General features: G+C 39.3%; 1 protein-coding gene across 1 annotated transcript in view; it reads right to left on the bottom strand.

Moving 5' to 3' along the window:
• Positions 1-16,351, bottom strand: part of TM9SF3 (transmembrane 9 superfamily member 3) — a 53,983-nt gene that overhangs the window by 37,253 nt on the left and 379 nt on the right. The window contains exon 2 of the mRNA XM_086467296.1: positions 6,376-6,571. Coding sequence (XP_086323422.1) covers positions 6,376-6,571 — 196 coding nt within the window. The remainder of the gene's footprint in view (positions 1-6,375; positions 6,572-16,351) is intronic.

The following is a 16,351-nucleotide window of genomic DNA, read 5'->3' as shown; positions in this document are numbered from 1 at the left end:
CCTAATATCTAATCGAAATCTTCCCTTTTTCAGCTTGAAACTGTTACCCTTCATCCTATCACTATACTCCCTGATAACGAGTCCCTCCCCACCTTTCCTGTAGGCCCCCTTTAAGTACTGGAAGGCTGTCAGAAAGTCTCCCCAGAGCCACCTCTTCTCCAGGCTGAACAAGCCCAACTCTCTCAGCCTGTCCTCGTAGGAAAGGTGTTCCAACCCTCTGACCATCTTGGTAGACCTCCTCTGGACCCGCTCCAACAGCTCCATGTCAGTCTTGTGTTGGAGGCTCGAGCATTATTCCCGGTAGGGTCTCACAAGGGCAGAGTAGAGGGGGAGAATCACCTCCCTCAACCTGCTGCCACGCTGCTTTTGATGCAGCTGAGGATGCGCTTGACTTTCTGGGCTGCCAGTGCACACTGTTGGCTCATGTCCAGCTTTTCATCCACCAGCACCCCCAAGTCCTTTTCTGCAGGGCTGCTCTCAATCCACTCATTGCCCAGCCTGTATTTGTGCTTGGGATTGCCCCGACCCAGGTGCAGGACCTTGTACTTGGCCTTGTTGAACTTCATGAGGTTGGCCTGGGCCCACCTCTTCAGCCTGCCAAGGTCCCTCTGGATGGCCTCCCTTCCCTCCAGCGTGTCAACTCCACAAGACAGCTTGGTGTTGTCAGCAAACAAATCACTAGAAACAACCTCATCAACTCTTGCAAAACATAGTTGTGACTTTACATATGGTATATGATGTCACCCTCAGCCGTACTACACAGTACAGCTCCTCTCACCTCCCCCTAAAACAAATAAATGAAGGCAAGAGGAATGAAGACAAGCGCTCCTTTCTCCACCCACTGAGAATGCTGAGGCTATCATTTAGTTATAGGACAGGATTAGACAGTTAAGCTCAAATTCACTGTGTTAAATGATTAAATAAAAGTAGCTTAGAACAGCATTCAGCAGCTGGGGAAGCCGAGATCTACTTCATTACAGCTTTACCAAATCTGAAGTTTTGCATACGTTAGATACCTCTTATCTAAGTTATGATTGTGTGTATATACAAGAGGAGTGTGAAGTTAAGAAGTATGTTTTGTGCTGTGTCTACATCAGGGATGTCAAAAAAGGTAACATCTGCTATATAACACAGCTTCACTAATGTCAGTAACACTGACAAGCAAACTTTAAAAGAGCATGAAAGCAAGACTCATTACAAAAGCAGGTGCACTTATGCCAGGTTTCAAATTGCCTATGAACAGTCAGATCAACTGGGTTTTATTCGAACATATAAACCATATAAGACCTCATTATATCTGACCATCTCCTAGTATAACACTGAACATCATCCTGAATAGCCGTCACATTTTCTGTAAGTGTTGCAGAAGGCAGTCTGGAGCAAGCAGTTCTCATTTAGAAGTATGGACATTTAATAACATTTCTAAATAAGCACAAATCCAAGTATGTTAAAAAATCCTTTTCCTCTTTAAATTTATCTTCTCTAATTGGTATTGTATGGCAATGTCAAAAATCGATTTTCTAATTTAAGTCACTATGATCCCAATTTAATAATTCACTAGGTCTCAGGTGTAACATAGAGGATGGCAATTCAAATGCCTGAATGAAGAACTTGACATATTACATAAAAAGCACTATTACTCTAGATTTAGCTTGACAAGAGAATTAAGCCAACCGAAAACTTAAAGTTGTAATACAATATAAGTGTATGTTAATAACTCGCTACTTTCTTCACAAAGATATTTATACAGATTTGAGACCTGTGATAAGAACAACATTGTTCATATTTGTAACAGAAGGGTCCAGCTGTATGGTCACAGGTACCCTTTCCTGACACATTCTTAAATACAAAAAGAAACACTACTGCATGGATTCTTTAATATACTGTAGATTTGCCCCACCAGTCACCACTACAAACATCCAAGTGCAAACCTCCATTCTCAGAAGAATACATTTCTGCAGAGCCATAATTTTCTTATTCTATTTCAAAAATACAGCCAAGGTCCACTGATTCAACTGACAGTTTTACTTACGCAGTCTATGGTACTTCAGCTACTGACAGCTGCAGCCTTAATCATTCTTTGAACATGATGAACATGTGGTTCACACTTACCTGCTACTGCTGTCCAGTCAAACTATGTTGAAAACAAGGTAACTGGTTTTTATTGGAGAAGCTAATTTATTAGAACAATCCTAATTCACCTTTACTCACTCTAGATGACAACAATCTAAAAGTATAAAATCCAAACCTAATTTAATTTTGTAAACTCTTACAACATCCATTCAAAGAGGAAAAATACCTGTAATTGTTAGTCTCGCCATAATCCCAAACACAGATGAGGAAAAACATGATTACCTGTTAACTCAGAATTTATATCTGATTAATGTATTAATGAAGAAAATCTGTACAAGTCTTTCAGATGGTCATGCAACATTCTCAAAAGCAAGTCCCTATGATTAGGTGTTTAAATGCAAATTCAAGCACCTAAATGATTATTGAAAGGTGCTTGAGCAGCTCTTAATTATTTCAGCTGTAGATGTTAGATACACAACACTCCTCAAAGCCATATCTTTTTCTTAAGACTATACAAATCTATTGGTGCCAAAACATAAGCTCCTATTTGTTAAGAAAAACAAACAAAACAAAACCACAAATTACCAACAACTCTCAATTTCATTGCAGCAGCTTCTGGACCATTGGTGCAAAGATGGGAGCATGGATCAATCACAAGATAAAATTTATCCATTACAAAAAGATTTTCAATTTCACTGATACAATCCAGTTACAATTATTTTTTTAAAAAGTGAACACCACTTCAGCCAACAACAAGATCGGCTATTAAAGAGTCACCAAAAAACTGAGCTACCATCACATTTCAACAACCAAACTGGAAAAGAATTCTTTATACAAGTGCTAAATTTTAAGGGCTGGTCTGTGAAATTTAGATTTTCCTACATGCACTGGATATAACTTGTACTGGTTTTATGGTAGCTTTTAAACCTGAAAAAAATAAACTCAGATAGCAATCCTCTGCTCTGTTTTTTCACTTTGAAAACTTGTTTATCAAGGGGATTTGGATTTCAACAAATGTACATAAATTTATATTAAATAAGTACTAATAACTACTGCTACAATTAATTTATAATTGTTACTCTGAAATTGGTGGGGAAAAAAGGATATTTTAATAAGGAGATTAAAGACAGTAAAATAAGAGTTGACTCCCATTCAGATTTCACTTCCTGGACCCACTACTAGAACTACTAAAGCACCTCCTGATACAGAAGCTGCTGGATGCCAGCTAACAGCAAAGAGATTATTATCTTCATCTTTTATCCTGAAGACACAGATTGTAAGGAAAAAAAACTAGAAGCGCACGTGGACAGCTTCCCAGAACACATACACACATACTCAGTCATCAACCAGCTACCATGTAGCAGATGCCTTACAGAACATATCTGACCTGCAGCCACTTTGGTTAGGACTTAAAGCCATTGCAGGTCCAATACAGATTATCAATCCACATAGACTGCCAATGTGTTAATAATAAATACATTTTAAAAAAGCAACAAAGGACATGGATGAAGAGGAATTCCCCACCTGCTGGGAAATGCACCAGCACATCAATCACTTATACTTACAAGCCATAAACACCTGATTCTTTCTGAAATCTCTACTCCTCCCATTCAAAGCCTGTTTTGAACAACATCGTGCCCAATCTGTCTTGAATAATATACTCCAAATAGCAACTACATACCTGGTATGCACTGCTAAAGCAATTAGGGGTGCAAAAAGGCATCTGAAAAAAACTAGTACGAGCGGAAGACCAGACCTTAAACCCCCCAAAAAATCCACTCAATTTTTCACAAAAAATACTTATAATAGTGAAAACAAAGTTTTCTGTGTCAAAACGTCAGCACAAGCAGTTGTGAATCAGAAACTCCTAACCTGAAAGCAAAACAAGGCTTAAAGAAAACAAGTTCATCTGTTGTAAAGAACTACAAAAGTCAACAGATAAACTAATATGGCAGGGACATAATCAAAACCAAAACAATCACAAGGTACAAAAACCACAGCACTTTTCCACCATTTTGAATTCATGTTAGTCCAGGATTATTTTGGCTCCCTGTAGTTCTGAATTCCAAAAGATTTCTCTTAACCAAACAGGAATGGTATGAATTTCTATGTATTGATGACCTGGAGGTGCAGTATTAACCAAGTTGTACTTATTTTTGTTTAAGAAAACAGATGTTATCTTTTTTCTAAGTGTTAGTTTAAAGAATTACTGAAACAGAAACTCTTTCAATTTCTCCATTATTAGAGTATTTTAAAGAAGTATTTGAGAGTGTATTCACAGAAGAATGGGTTTCTCCAATACTTTGCTGCTGCTTATTTCCCCCAGAAACAGCAAAAAATAGTCTGGAAAGCTAAACTACATCTGACTACAGACTATATACAGGTCACAATAGGAGACAAAAGATAAACTGAAAGTTTCATCTATCTCATCTGTTGTTTCAGGAAAAAGATGATGAGCATGCTTTACAAATCTAAAACAGCCTGAATCCTGTATGTACTTCTGGTACAACAGACGCTCCAGGCTTTTTGGATCCCTAAAGAAGAAAGTTTTTGAAGCCTTTCATCCAGCTCCTGATGTTGAGCCAGTCCATTTCCTTCTCTTGATAGTATCTCAACACTGCCACTAGAAAAACAGATTACTAAATTACTACTTCCAGGTCAATAAGGAAAAGGGCAACTCCAGGACAGAAGTACTGAAAAGTGAGCTACAGAACAGCACAATCTGCTCAGTATTCCCAGTCACAGAATGAAAGACTTGATCTAGCAAAAATATGATATAATAGGGGAATAAATTAACTATGAACAATCTTCAGAAACTAAATCTGGGAATAGGACACTTCATAACAGTAAACATTAACTTACAAACCTTCCAGAATTTTTAGTTAGGTGCTCCACCTAGAGAGTACATTTGTCGCCGGAAATCTCTTTGTAAAGATGGGGCAATTAAAGGAAGTAAAAATTACACATATAACTGGCCATAAAAATAAATATTTATCATATTTTAAGAACAGAAGTTTTACTTAATCTTCACAGCCATGTTGAATTGCTGCCATTTGTCTCCTCTGTTCTTCCCATTTTGCATTTCTGAGCATATTCTATGACAGGAAAACTATTTCTCCCACATTGAATAAAATTTTAGGCAGGCTATAAGTCTTGCAAACCAGTAACAGGACTGTTTTCCAGTGTTTGTGCAGGTACAGTTCCTTTCTTAAAAGGAAAGATTCAACTCCAAGTTCCTTTAATGCAGAGATGCTATCCCTCACGCAACTTAAAAATTTATGAAGAATTTACCATTTTAACAAACTTTTAATCTTTTATTCCACTTATCCTACTTGTAACAAAAACATCATCAAGTCTCTTATTTTGCAGATGTCCAGTTTTGGATAAAGCTTTTGTAACGTATAGAAACTACCTCCCATCTGATTGCAAATGCAAATACAAGAGATACTGTACTTAAGTTCTCCATCCAGTTAAGCACTGGTAATGCAATAAAGTGTAGCCCTCTAGGGGGTGGGGAAAAATATATATACACAGAAACATAGATTGGATTAAATATATAAATGTTAAAATTCAATACAGACAAAAAGAATCTGTTGTTATTTGAAGCTGTGCAATTACCCGTTAGCTATCTGAAAAGACTCTGGGTACCAAAGAATACACAGAGAGAAATTACGCAGCAGAAGACTCGGCCCCTAACACCAAGAAACGTATTTGCAGAGGCAGCTAAATGTCATCTCTGGAACAATATGGAAAGAGGGAGAGGGCAGGAAACAAAAGAAAATCCTAGACCAGCTCCATCCTGACTGGCATATGATGAGTGAGAGCCAATAATATAAAGTTATGTAAAACTAGACAGTAACCAGAAGGATACAATAATTAACTTTGTGTCAAGTGGAACTTTGAGATGTTGAGCCCTTGCTACTTCTTCCCAACTACAGTCTGCAAGTATTCGACATTACAGGAAAAAATTACATCTTCAGAATTGATAATTCCAGAACATTCATTCCAGTAAACAGACTTCTAATCATTTGTATGCAGAAAAGTTTTACTTTATAAAATGTAATTAGCTACTTCAGAAGCACATATTTGCTGCAAGCATCTTCCTTAAAGGGCATATAGATTAAAACCTTACTGTAAACTGAAAAGACAATCGTAGTAGACAACCTTGCAGGATGTTCCAAGACACAATACAAAACACAGTTGCCAGCAGCAGCAAACTTTCAGTTCTTCTAGTTCAAAAAATCAAGTTTTATGGGTTCATGGGGTTTTTTTAAGTGACGAAACGCACTTTCAATTGCTTACCTTTAAATTTGATGTCAAGACCACTAAATTCCAATTCAACTCCTTGAAGTGCTTCTCCTAGGGTTTCATGGTAATGGCTGATGCTTTTTTTTGATCCCACACAGAAAGGAAGAGAGAAGTATTTGTATGTTTCTTGGCGATTGTGGTAGGGTCCTACTGTATTCATCCATAAAACAACTTCCTCTTTATCTTGGTACTGAAAGATAAAGTTATTGAGTTAGATGAGAAGCCCAGCAGAATAAAAATATTCTAGAAACTCATTCATTCATACTAACTAGCAAGGCAGGATTTTTCAATCAATCACAAGCAACAGTTACATTTGAAGACAGTTGAGTATTTCTGCCTTTTGGGTGGCAGGGATTCTAAGACAAGATTTTCAGCCTGCTTTCCTACAAAAAAAAAAAAAGCTTTGTTAATCATACACTTTCTTAGAGCCTATCATTGAAGTATCAGAAGAGGGAGATCCATACAAACTTAATAGAGAAGCAGAAGATGCAGAAAGCAGAAGTGGAGAAAAGCAGTAGTCTCAAAAATAAACAAACTTCTACAAATTTTGTGGAAACACACATCAGTTAAAAGCAAAATCCTACTTATCTCCACTGAAAGAAATAAAATACCAAACTAATGTCTTTTTAAACAAGATCTTAGCAAATAAATCAGGCAATCTACCCATGGTAACAGGTATACTGTATTTTCCTAAAATGCGACTCCTTTCCATTTTTGTAACGGTATAAATTATATTCAAAATTCCCAGAGGAGTGCAACGCCTCACAGGAAACACTAAAATTAAACTGTGGCATACCTACAGTAGCTAGGAGACAAAAAAGTCAGACAGAAGGATTGTATTTTGATGCATTTCCAACATTCTCACAGTAAAAAAAATGAACAGCACGGAGTCTGCTGGCTGCCATGAATTCTTTCTGGGAACATCCACCCTTCACTTTCCACAGCTACTGTTAGCCAGGAAAACTTATTTCTTGGCTAGGAACCAGTAATTTGTTTCAAGCCCCTATAACTTTTCAACAACAAAGAAGTTGTTAAAGTCATTCATCTATCAGTATCTAGGAGAATTAAGTGATTTGAAATCATTGTTTGCACTATATCTGAATGCATCATCAGGTTTGCTGGTTATTACAAAGCCTCTCACCCAACACAACTTCTTCAATTACTATAATCTCAACAGATTAGAAGAGACAGTGACCTAACTTCTAAGGCAGAAAAAAAGCCTTACTTCTAACTGTATACACCTGCAAGCATAATCACCATGTAGATCCTGATTTTGTTTTAAAAGGACAGAAGAATAAAGTACTATTTTAAGGCAATGCACAAACACAGAACACATTGGAGAGGAAAAGAAAGTCAAATGTTGACTAACCATAACTATTTCCTAGGGCACAGATGAATTCTGTCTGCATCTTCCTTCTTAACAAATGAACAAAGGCTCTTCAACTCCATTTATTCTGATTAACCACAGTCATACCAACAGGTTAACTCAAAAATATTTAGCTACACGTGGAATGCAATAAATTCTTCAGGTGAGGTGTTGAAAAGTTAAACTCAAGCATTTAAACAAACATGCTTTGGGAAATAATTTAATCCCTTTATACTAAACACATCATCTCAATCACAAGCCTCATCTGTTTTGTTGGGTTGTTTTTTTTTTTTTTTTTTTTTTTTTACAGACACAGAAGGGTTATTTCAGTCTCTTATGTGAGCGATCTCCATCAAGAAATTTTAAATATCTTACTAATCTCATTCTGAGCTGCAGTGGAGACCAAACATTTATCGGTTTCACAAGCCTGCCCATATGCAGAGCACACACTTCAGAACATTTCTGACAGGTAAAGAATGTCAATGAAGGAGCAACGAAAGAGTAAACAACACAGCAAGAAAAAGTAGACATTCCTCCTCTCTGCCAGCAACCAAAAAGGTTGTACCAGTGCAGCACAGTTGCCCAGCTTCCAAGTGACTTGGGAAAGAAGGAAGAAAGAAGGAAAAATCACAGTCCCAGCCCCCTCAGCAGCAGAAGCAGCAGATCTGCACTATGATACCACCTCTAGCTCTTGCCAATGCAGCAAGGGACAAGTTGGTCCATATCTCTCTCTAGTCTGTTATACCTAGCAGGTCTTCTGTTTCTCCCTTGAACAGCTGCAGAATATATTTTCAGCCTTTTCTCAAAATGGTCTTAACTTGTGAAGAGCCCACTTTAGCATTACTCCTTGTAAAGCAACAGCTTACGTGTGAACTGAGCTATGTCTCTGTTCAACCTTCAGTAATAGAATATGACAACATCCTTAGGCCTGTGAATTCATCTTCGACAGTGCCTGAATAAAGAAAGCATTGACCACCGTTTTAGTTTCTTGTTTCTGACGTGCTTCATACGGAGCTGGGACCTCTGCATTTTTGGAACTATACCAGATCATGTTTGAGTGACAGAAATCAACTTCTTAAGAACATATTATTCAAAATCTTGTTATATTTTCCGATCAAATAATGTAAGTACATTGTAATCACCACATCTACAATAACAAATTTGATCTTTGCTTGTCTCTTATCCACGTGATGCTTAGCCCTCCTTCAGGGCCTTCAAGTTTTTCCCACAATGACTCTAGGATGCCATCAGTCTGCTCTGGAGAGAAAAAGGACCAAATCAAACATAAGCAAAGAATTCAGTCTACATTTATTACTTTTTCCTTTCTCACAACCATCTCAGAAGAGCACAAGAGAAATCTGTTCAGGACCACTACGGCACATCAGCCATCCCAGGCTACGCCTCACTTGCAATCAGCAAGTCCCTCAGGTGCTCCCAGCACCCTCCCAAAACTAAGAGGGCTGTAGTAAGAAACCCAGCTTAAGCATCTTCAGCCTGAATTTGGGGGTGGGGGTGGCATCTTGTAGAAACTCAAACAGATTTTCTTCTCCCTACATCATTTGTTGTGTTTTGCTCAATTATAAAGACGTGTTTAAATGTTCCCCTGTCACGGCATCTCATGCTTATAATCTTACCCCGATGATAAGGTAATTTGGTGGCAAGAACTCAGTGCTACCAAAGAGTTCAAGTCTGTAGCGGTTTGGGTTTTTTTTGTTTTCTTTTCTTTCCTTTTTCATTACTGCCTTCACAGTATCAAAGCATCTAAAACAAATAAGTTACACTTACAGGAAAACAGTTCTTATTTAGGCAAGACAAAAACTAGAGTATCCTTTAGGACTACTCTGTCACCTCTATACAAGGACTTCTAGGTTTGGAAAAGGCTAACATACAACATACCTTCCAGCAAAAATGTCACACTATGAGAAAGATAAAATAAGTTGCTAAAGAAAGCCCTGGTTCCAAGGGAGCCGCAGCACTCTGAGATGCTGTACCAGTACCAGTCAGATTTTGGGCAGCACACTGTCAGTCTTGCAGTAGTTTCAACTACTGTCATGCTTTTTTATATCTTCTTTCAGCATACGTAGACCCTCCTGCAAACTGTGGAGAACTTGGAGCCATAGAAAACAGGAAGAAAATTTCAGGTCCGTAGCACCATCTTTCATTCTCGGCAGAAAGAACACATTGAAGAAATTATTCTCATTTCACGAGGAACTGATCAGCCTTAGACACACTGGATAAAATAGAAGAACCCTGAATTCTTACTTTTACTGTTCTGATATTGGCTTATGAGCAACTGTTCAACTGTACCCTCTGAGCTCTGAATGCAACAGAGCAAATCAAAGTCCTACTGCTTTCTGTTAATCTTAGCAGGCAAGTCAGCAATAACTCATAGTCAAAACCAACATGGAGTAAGACAGTATGTGAAGACTCCAACAGTCTCTTTCAAAAATTGTAATACAGCAATATAAACTTTGCATAACCAACTGTGTGATAATTTCCTTATCTTCTGCTACCTAACCAGCAAGCAAAATACTTTGACTCATTGAAATTCTGTCAGATTCCAGAAAACATAAAAAGTACCAAGAACTCCCTATCAATTCAGGTACAGAACAAACAAAAGGAGTTGGCTACAACATGCAAGAATATCCACGTCACACATCCAATGAGTTAAATTCACCAAGAATCATTGTGATTTTAAGAGATCTAAATAAAAATTTCTTGATCTCATTTCACAGACGATAAGGATCCTGAGTCACTATTTGACCCATCACTGCCACAGGACTTTTAGAAAAGAAACAAACATATTCCTATTACAGCTGTATCTAAACTACTGGGGCTTGCAACAGAGGGAAGCAGTAACGAAATAAAATGTCACACTAAAATAATTTGAAGTAAAATTAATGATCTGCTCTGGTGAGACCCCACCTGCAGTACTGTGTCCAGCTCTGGGGCCCCCAGCATAAGAAAGACAGGGACATGTTTGAGCATGTCCAGAAAAGGGTCACAAAGATGCTCAGGGTGCTGGAGCACTTCCCCTATGAGGGGATGTTCAGCCTGGAGAAGAGAAGGCTCCGGGGAGACCTTATAGCTGCCTTCCAGTACTTAAAAGGGCACATATAGGAAACGTATAGAGGGACTCTTTATCAGGGTGTATACTGATAAGACAAGGGGTAACAGTTTTAAGCTGAAAGAGGGAAGATTTAGATTAGATATCAGGAAGAAGTTCTTCACTGTGAGGGTGGTGAGACACTGGAACAGGTTGCCCAGAGAAGCTGTGGCTGCCCCCTCCCTGGCAGTGTTCAAGGCCAGGCTGGATGGGGCTTGGAGCAACCTGGTCTAGTGGAAGGTGTCCCTGCCCACGGCATGGGGGTTGGAACTAGGTGATCTTTAAGGACCCTTCCAAGCCCAACCATTCTATGATTATATGATCTGCACAGTAGACTCCAGATAATTTGAGTGACATAAATCTAGTAGCTAGAATTACACTTATGTGTCAATGCAATTTTACCTTCATCCTTCATGAAAACAAGTGCCAAACATCTTCCTAACATGAAGGACTTACTTTGCAGTACTGTAGTACTGCTGTCTCAGAACTTTTTTGTTCTTCATTCTCTTTCCTGACTCGTTTGCACAGAATTAGATGGTGGAAAGGCAGCCACATGCCAGAAGATGGACATCGGTCCAGGCAAAAAAGGTCAGTAAATAAGATGCTGCAATCTCTACCCTGGTGTATCTCAGCAAGCTCTTCTGGCTTTGGTTCATACGAAGGGACAATGCACTGGATATAGCTCAGGGATCCTAATTAAATTCACAAACACAAGCACTTAACAACTTGGTAATGGTGCCAGAATTCAGAGTTCCCTACTTCCAAACATAAGAGTACAAAACACAATTTTAAATACCATTTATACTGTAACTTATGAAAAATGTAGTACGCGTTCTGTAAGCAGAGCATGTTTGGCTTTGCATCTTTTTCTGCACTAAGCTCAATAACAGCTCAGTGATTTCAGTAACTGTATGGAGTTATAATGTATATAATGATCTATTTCAACTACACAAAACCACAGGGGCAGCCTGAACAAGTCTCTGCATCAAGAAAAGTTACCTACCGTATGCTGGTACCATCTGATTAACGGGAGGCAAACCTTCAGAAACTTTTGTCCATAATTGCCACCCAGGTGGTGGAGGATAAATCTGCACCTCAAGTGCAACCACATATCAGCTACAGCCCTCATCACAGCTGGGGACATCTGTTCCAAAGCAGCACAATACAGTCACACTGCCTGTTCAGAGCACCGGGCTACAGAGATGCTGTGCATGCACAAGCTAAAATAACGTTAAACCCATCTATGCTGGCAAAAAGGCAACGCTACCATTCTAGTCCCCTGCAGAATATCAAATGAAGCTTGGGCAGTTTGACCTGGCCAAGCACAGACTCCTTCCATGATGACACAACTACGAAAATCTCAGGTGTGTGCACCACATCGAGCCTTAATAGAAAGACAATTTGCATACACCTGTACGGTTTTAAATCTATGCGAGCATAGCAATACTGAGACTGTCTTCGGCACAGTACATGCATCTTCCTTTTCTGCTGTCCAATAGGGCACTCGTGATGTGGAAAGCAACTTCATGTTCTCTTTGCACAACCACAGAAATTAAGATGGTATCGCTAGAAATAAACTATTTATTCTATAAACCAATTAAGGCTAGATTAAGTCAGTATATGAAAGGCTGCAGAAAAGGGTATGAGACTGGCAGGTTGTTGATACTTTTTTTGCAAAAAATGGTGGAGGCATAGAGAGGATTATAACTACCAAATCTTATGTGATGACTCAGCAAAATAAATTCAAATCAAGACAGCTTCTTCCAGAAAGTATGCAATTTTACTCCTTCTCTCAAGTTGATGTTTGCAGGGAGGCTTTCCACAATGCAGCTCCTTGAACACCACCACATCTTTCAGGGGCAAAAGGACTGACTTTATCTGTTACTGGCAGAGCAAAGCTGCAGAAGCAGGACAGAGGCAGAAAGTTAAAGACCCAACTGGCAAGTAATATCCCAGGCTTCTAGTCCCCAGTATCTTATAGACACTCCATCTATTAAACACTGTGATAAAATTCAATGCTTGCAGCTCACATCCATAGTCTTATTACACTGTGGATTTCAGCCTCATGCTCTCTTTCAGATAAAGCAGGTTATTTCTAGTAACATCTCTTCATTTCTCTCTGAACTGCAGACCTCACCAAAACGTGGCTAGAACTGTACCGGCAGCACAGTCTGAACTCTTGTACAAACAGTCCTTTTACGGTTACACTTCCTAGATGTACAAGGTTGCTCAGGCACACCACGTCCTGTTTCTGTGACATTTATTTCACCTCTTCAAAATGGAACCTCGAGGACTTCAAAAAGGAATTAGGCTGCTTGTCTGCACACAACTTCATATGCAAAGAGGTATTTTTACATGCACTGAAGTGTTTCCTACAGTGCTTCTCTAATTGACAATTTACAGATACTGCACAAATTTCATAATTTTAAACTTACTTTACAGGCTCAGGGCTTTAACACACTTCATCAGGCTAAAAGTCAAACAAAAATCATTACAAATCAGGAATTTTACTATGCAGTATAGGCTGGGTTTTGCTTGTTCTTCAATGTCTGTTATGTATTTCCATGCTTACAGAGCACTGATAATTAAATCGAAGCAACATTGAAGTTAAAATGCTACTTACTCCCTAGACCATTCTCCTGCAACAAAATCCACAGGATATTTCAGAATACTTTTATGGTTTGTCTACTTTCTCACCAACTCCAACAAGTCCAGCAACAGAATATGTGAAACCAAAGGCCAGGCAGGAGCCCATCAACCCTGCTTCTGCAGGATCAGCATATATTGTGATAAGGCCACCAATTTCTCATCTACCACTTCTACAAGTAAAAGGCCAGCTGTCAAAAAATGGTGCAATTATCAGTATACAGACAAAAAGCAGGTACATTACACACTCTGAAGCATGACAATAAGTTAAAGAACCAGCAGACAAGATTTCAGTTAGTTTCTGATAAATTGTTCTGGTGTGGCCTGAAGTTACGCTGCTGCAGGGACTTTTGCTAATAAAGATTTTAAACGCTGTGTCAAATCCCAGCTTCACTTACTATTCATTTTAAATGCCCAAGTCTTCATCATATAATTGCATTTATACTATTCTTCCCCTAAAGAAATGTAGACACCGTTTTTAAATACTAACTCAAATTGAAGACAAAGGATTTAGCTGTTGATCCAGTGAAGCTATCTGTACCTAATATCTCCAGAAACACTAGTATTTATAGTCCTAGAGCTTCACGAGGAGTCCACTCACAACTAGCTTTTATAATATTTGCTTATGCAGTCCTACAGTTATAAAATGGACACATATAAAACATTAACGGACAATTTATATTAATACAAAACCACATATTACAGAACACGTATTATTTTATAAATATTGTATAATATTACGTGTTATAACAGCAGGAAATAAATTTAAAAATTAACTTGCTAACACAGAGCATTAAACACTTAAGTCAGTACTTCTAAATGTTCAGCACGCTCAACACAGATAAGGCCCTGTACATCGGCAGTTAAAAGCAGACTGTGGCAAGATGGAACGACACACCTTCGCCCAGATACAAATAAGTGCTCGGGCACAAGAAGCTGCACACCAAAGCACCGATAAGGAAACAGCAGCGCATAACGGTGTGTATTCCTACCATTAGGACTCAAGTCTTAAAGTTAGTGAAAATTCACATTTTGAAGTTCAAGTCCTGAATTGGTATACTACTATTCCCCCTCCACTTCCTCAAAAGCAAGCAGAGCCTCCAAAATGTAATAAAGCACTTCGGTTAGAGAGAGATTAATCTTCCAACTGCAATCATATCCAAAACTGAAATTTAGTAAAATACAGTATTTAAGGAACATTGCATTCAGGTTCTTAATCTCAAAAATCACTATACTACTACAACAACCCTGTTCATGTTTCACTCATGCTATTAACACTTCCACTCTAATCTCCTGTACAACACTGGACTACCAAAATATCTAAGCAAGGAGATAGTCTTCCAAAAAAAGGTAACTGTCTTCCTACATCAACTATTCCTAACCTACCGTGTGATATTACTAAACTGGACACCATGTGAATGAGAACCAAGAGACACAGTTATAATCTTGAAGAGCTGAGTAATTTAGATGAAAAAATGACAAGCCTTCAAAAGGAATTTGTGATTTCCATCGGTAACTGTTTAGGCAATCATTCAGAAGACCTAAAACCCATTAGAACTCTCTTTTGAAGTGAGAACTCAAAAATAAATAAACTCAATGACAGCTTTATAAAATCCTTTTTTCCCCAGACGGCTACCGATATTAAATGAATAATTAGGAATCCTTCAAGTCAAACAGCCTCTAAAATAAACACAGTGCTATGCTGAAAAACATCTCAGCAGAAACCTAACCCTAAAACACAAGTTCAGCAACAAAACTGGGACCTAAGCTAGTTCAAAGAATATCTATTCCTTGAAAGCACTGAATATTAGCTTGACTTTTCTGTCACTAACTGCAGCACTGATAACTCCCATTAGCTTTTAAAAAAATAGAGACAACCCTAAACAGTTCGAGTCTCAAACTGCATGGAATTAGGCAACTAATTAACTATTGCTTATACAAAAACTATCAATGCTATTTATCTGTTTTATTAAACACACTTATTAAGCTCACCATACCATGCTTAAAAAAAGCTATGTTAAGAAACTGAGCAAGTGCTCACCAGCCAGGCTGCTCAAAAGCATAAAAGCTCTGACAGGCAGACACCGTGTTTCATCACAGCCACACTCTAATCCACTCCACTTGTGAGGAAACAGGGATGGTTTTCAGCAAAGTCTCATTCCAAAACCCCATCTTAGCTCATCGCACGGACCTCCACCCTCCCACACCAAGAGCCATGGGAAACAACACTCCAACACAAAACCAGAAACTGATGAAGCACTGGTACCTGCTGCCTCGAGATCCTTTTGGGTGACATTGCAAGCACTTTAGAAAAATGAGCGCTCCCCGACTGGTACGAGGATAAAGTCAGCAGTATTTCGTGCACCCATTATCCTTAGGGGTCCCTGCCGGTGTTCCCAGTCCAAGAAGCCCCCTGTCTCGCTCTTACTCCTCAGTCTAGCCCCACGCTACACTTCCCCCTCCCAGAAACCAGCTGTCACACCGAAGCGCGTCCCCACCGGGCTGTCACCACGCAGCCAGCGCAGAAGCCCCGCTCCGGCTGGCACTTTCGCTCCGAAGCAAATGCAAACATCCTCCCGGAAGCAATGCCTGCTCCCGCAGAGTGCAAGTCAAACAGCAAGGCAGCCGCCTTCGAACAGAGCACATCAACCTGCCCGGGCCTTTATCTGCTCCAGGAAAAGGTGGGACACGCCGCAGTTCACTCAGCGCTACCGCACCCGCCCGCCCGGCTGCCACGCTAGCGGCTGACACAAGGATGTCCAAACCAGATCAGAAAACTCCAGTGGCCCTTCCCTGAGCTTCCGAGCGCCCCGCTCACGCCGAATCAGGGAGAACAGGACCCGATCCCGCAC

This window comes from Leptosomus discolor, chromosome 6, assembly GCF_034619465.1.
Source record: "Leptosomus discolor isolate bLepDis1 chromosome 6, bLepDis1.hap2, whole genome shotgun sequence".
In the NCBI taxonomy this organism is placed as follows: Eukaryota; Metazoa; Chordata; class Aves; order Leptosomiformes; family Leptosomidae; genus Leptosomus; species Leptosomus discolor.
This window is presented reverse-complemented; position numbering and strand designations above follow the sequence as displayed.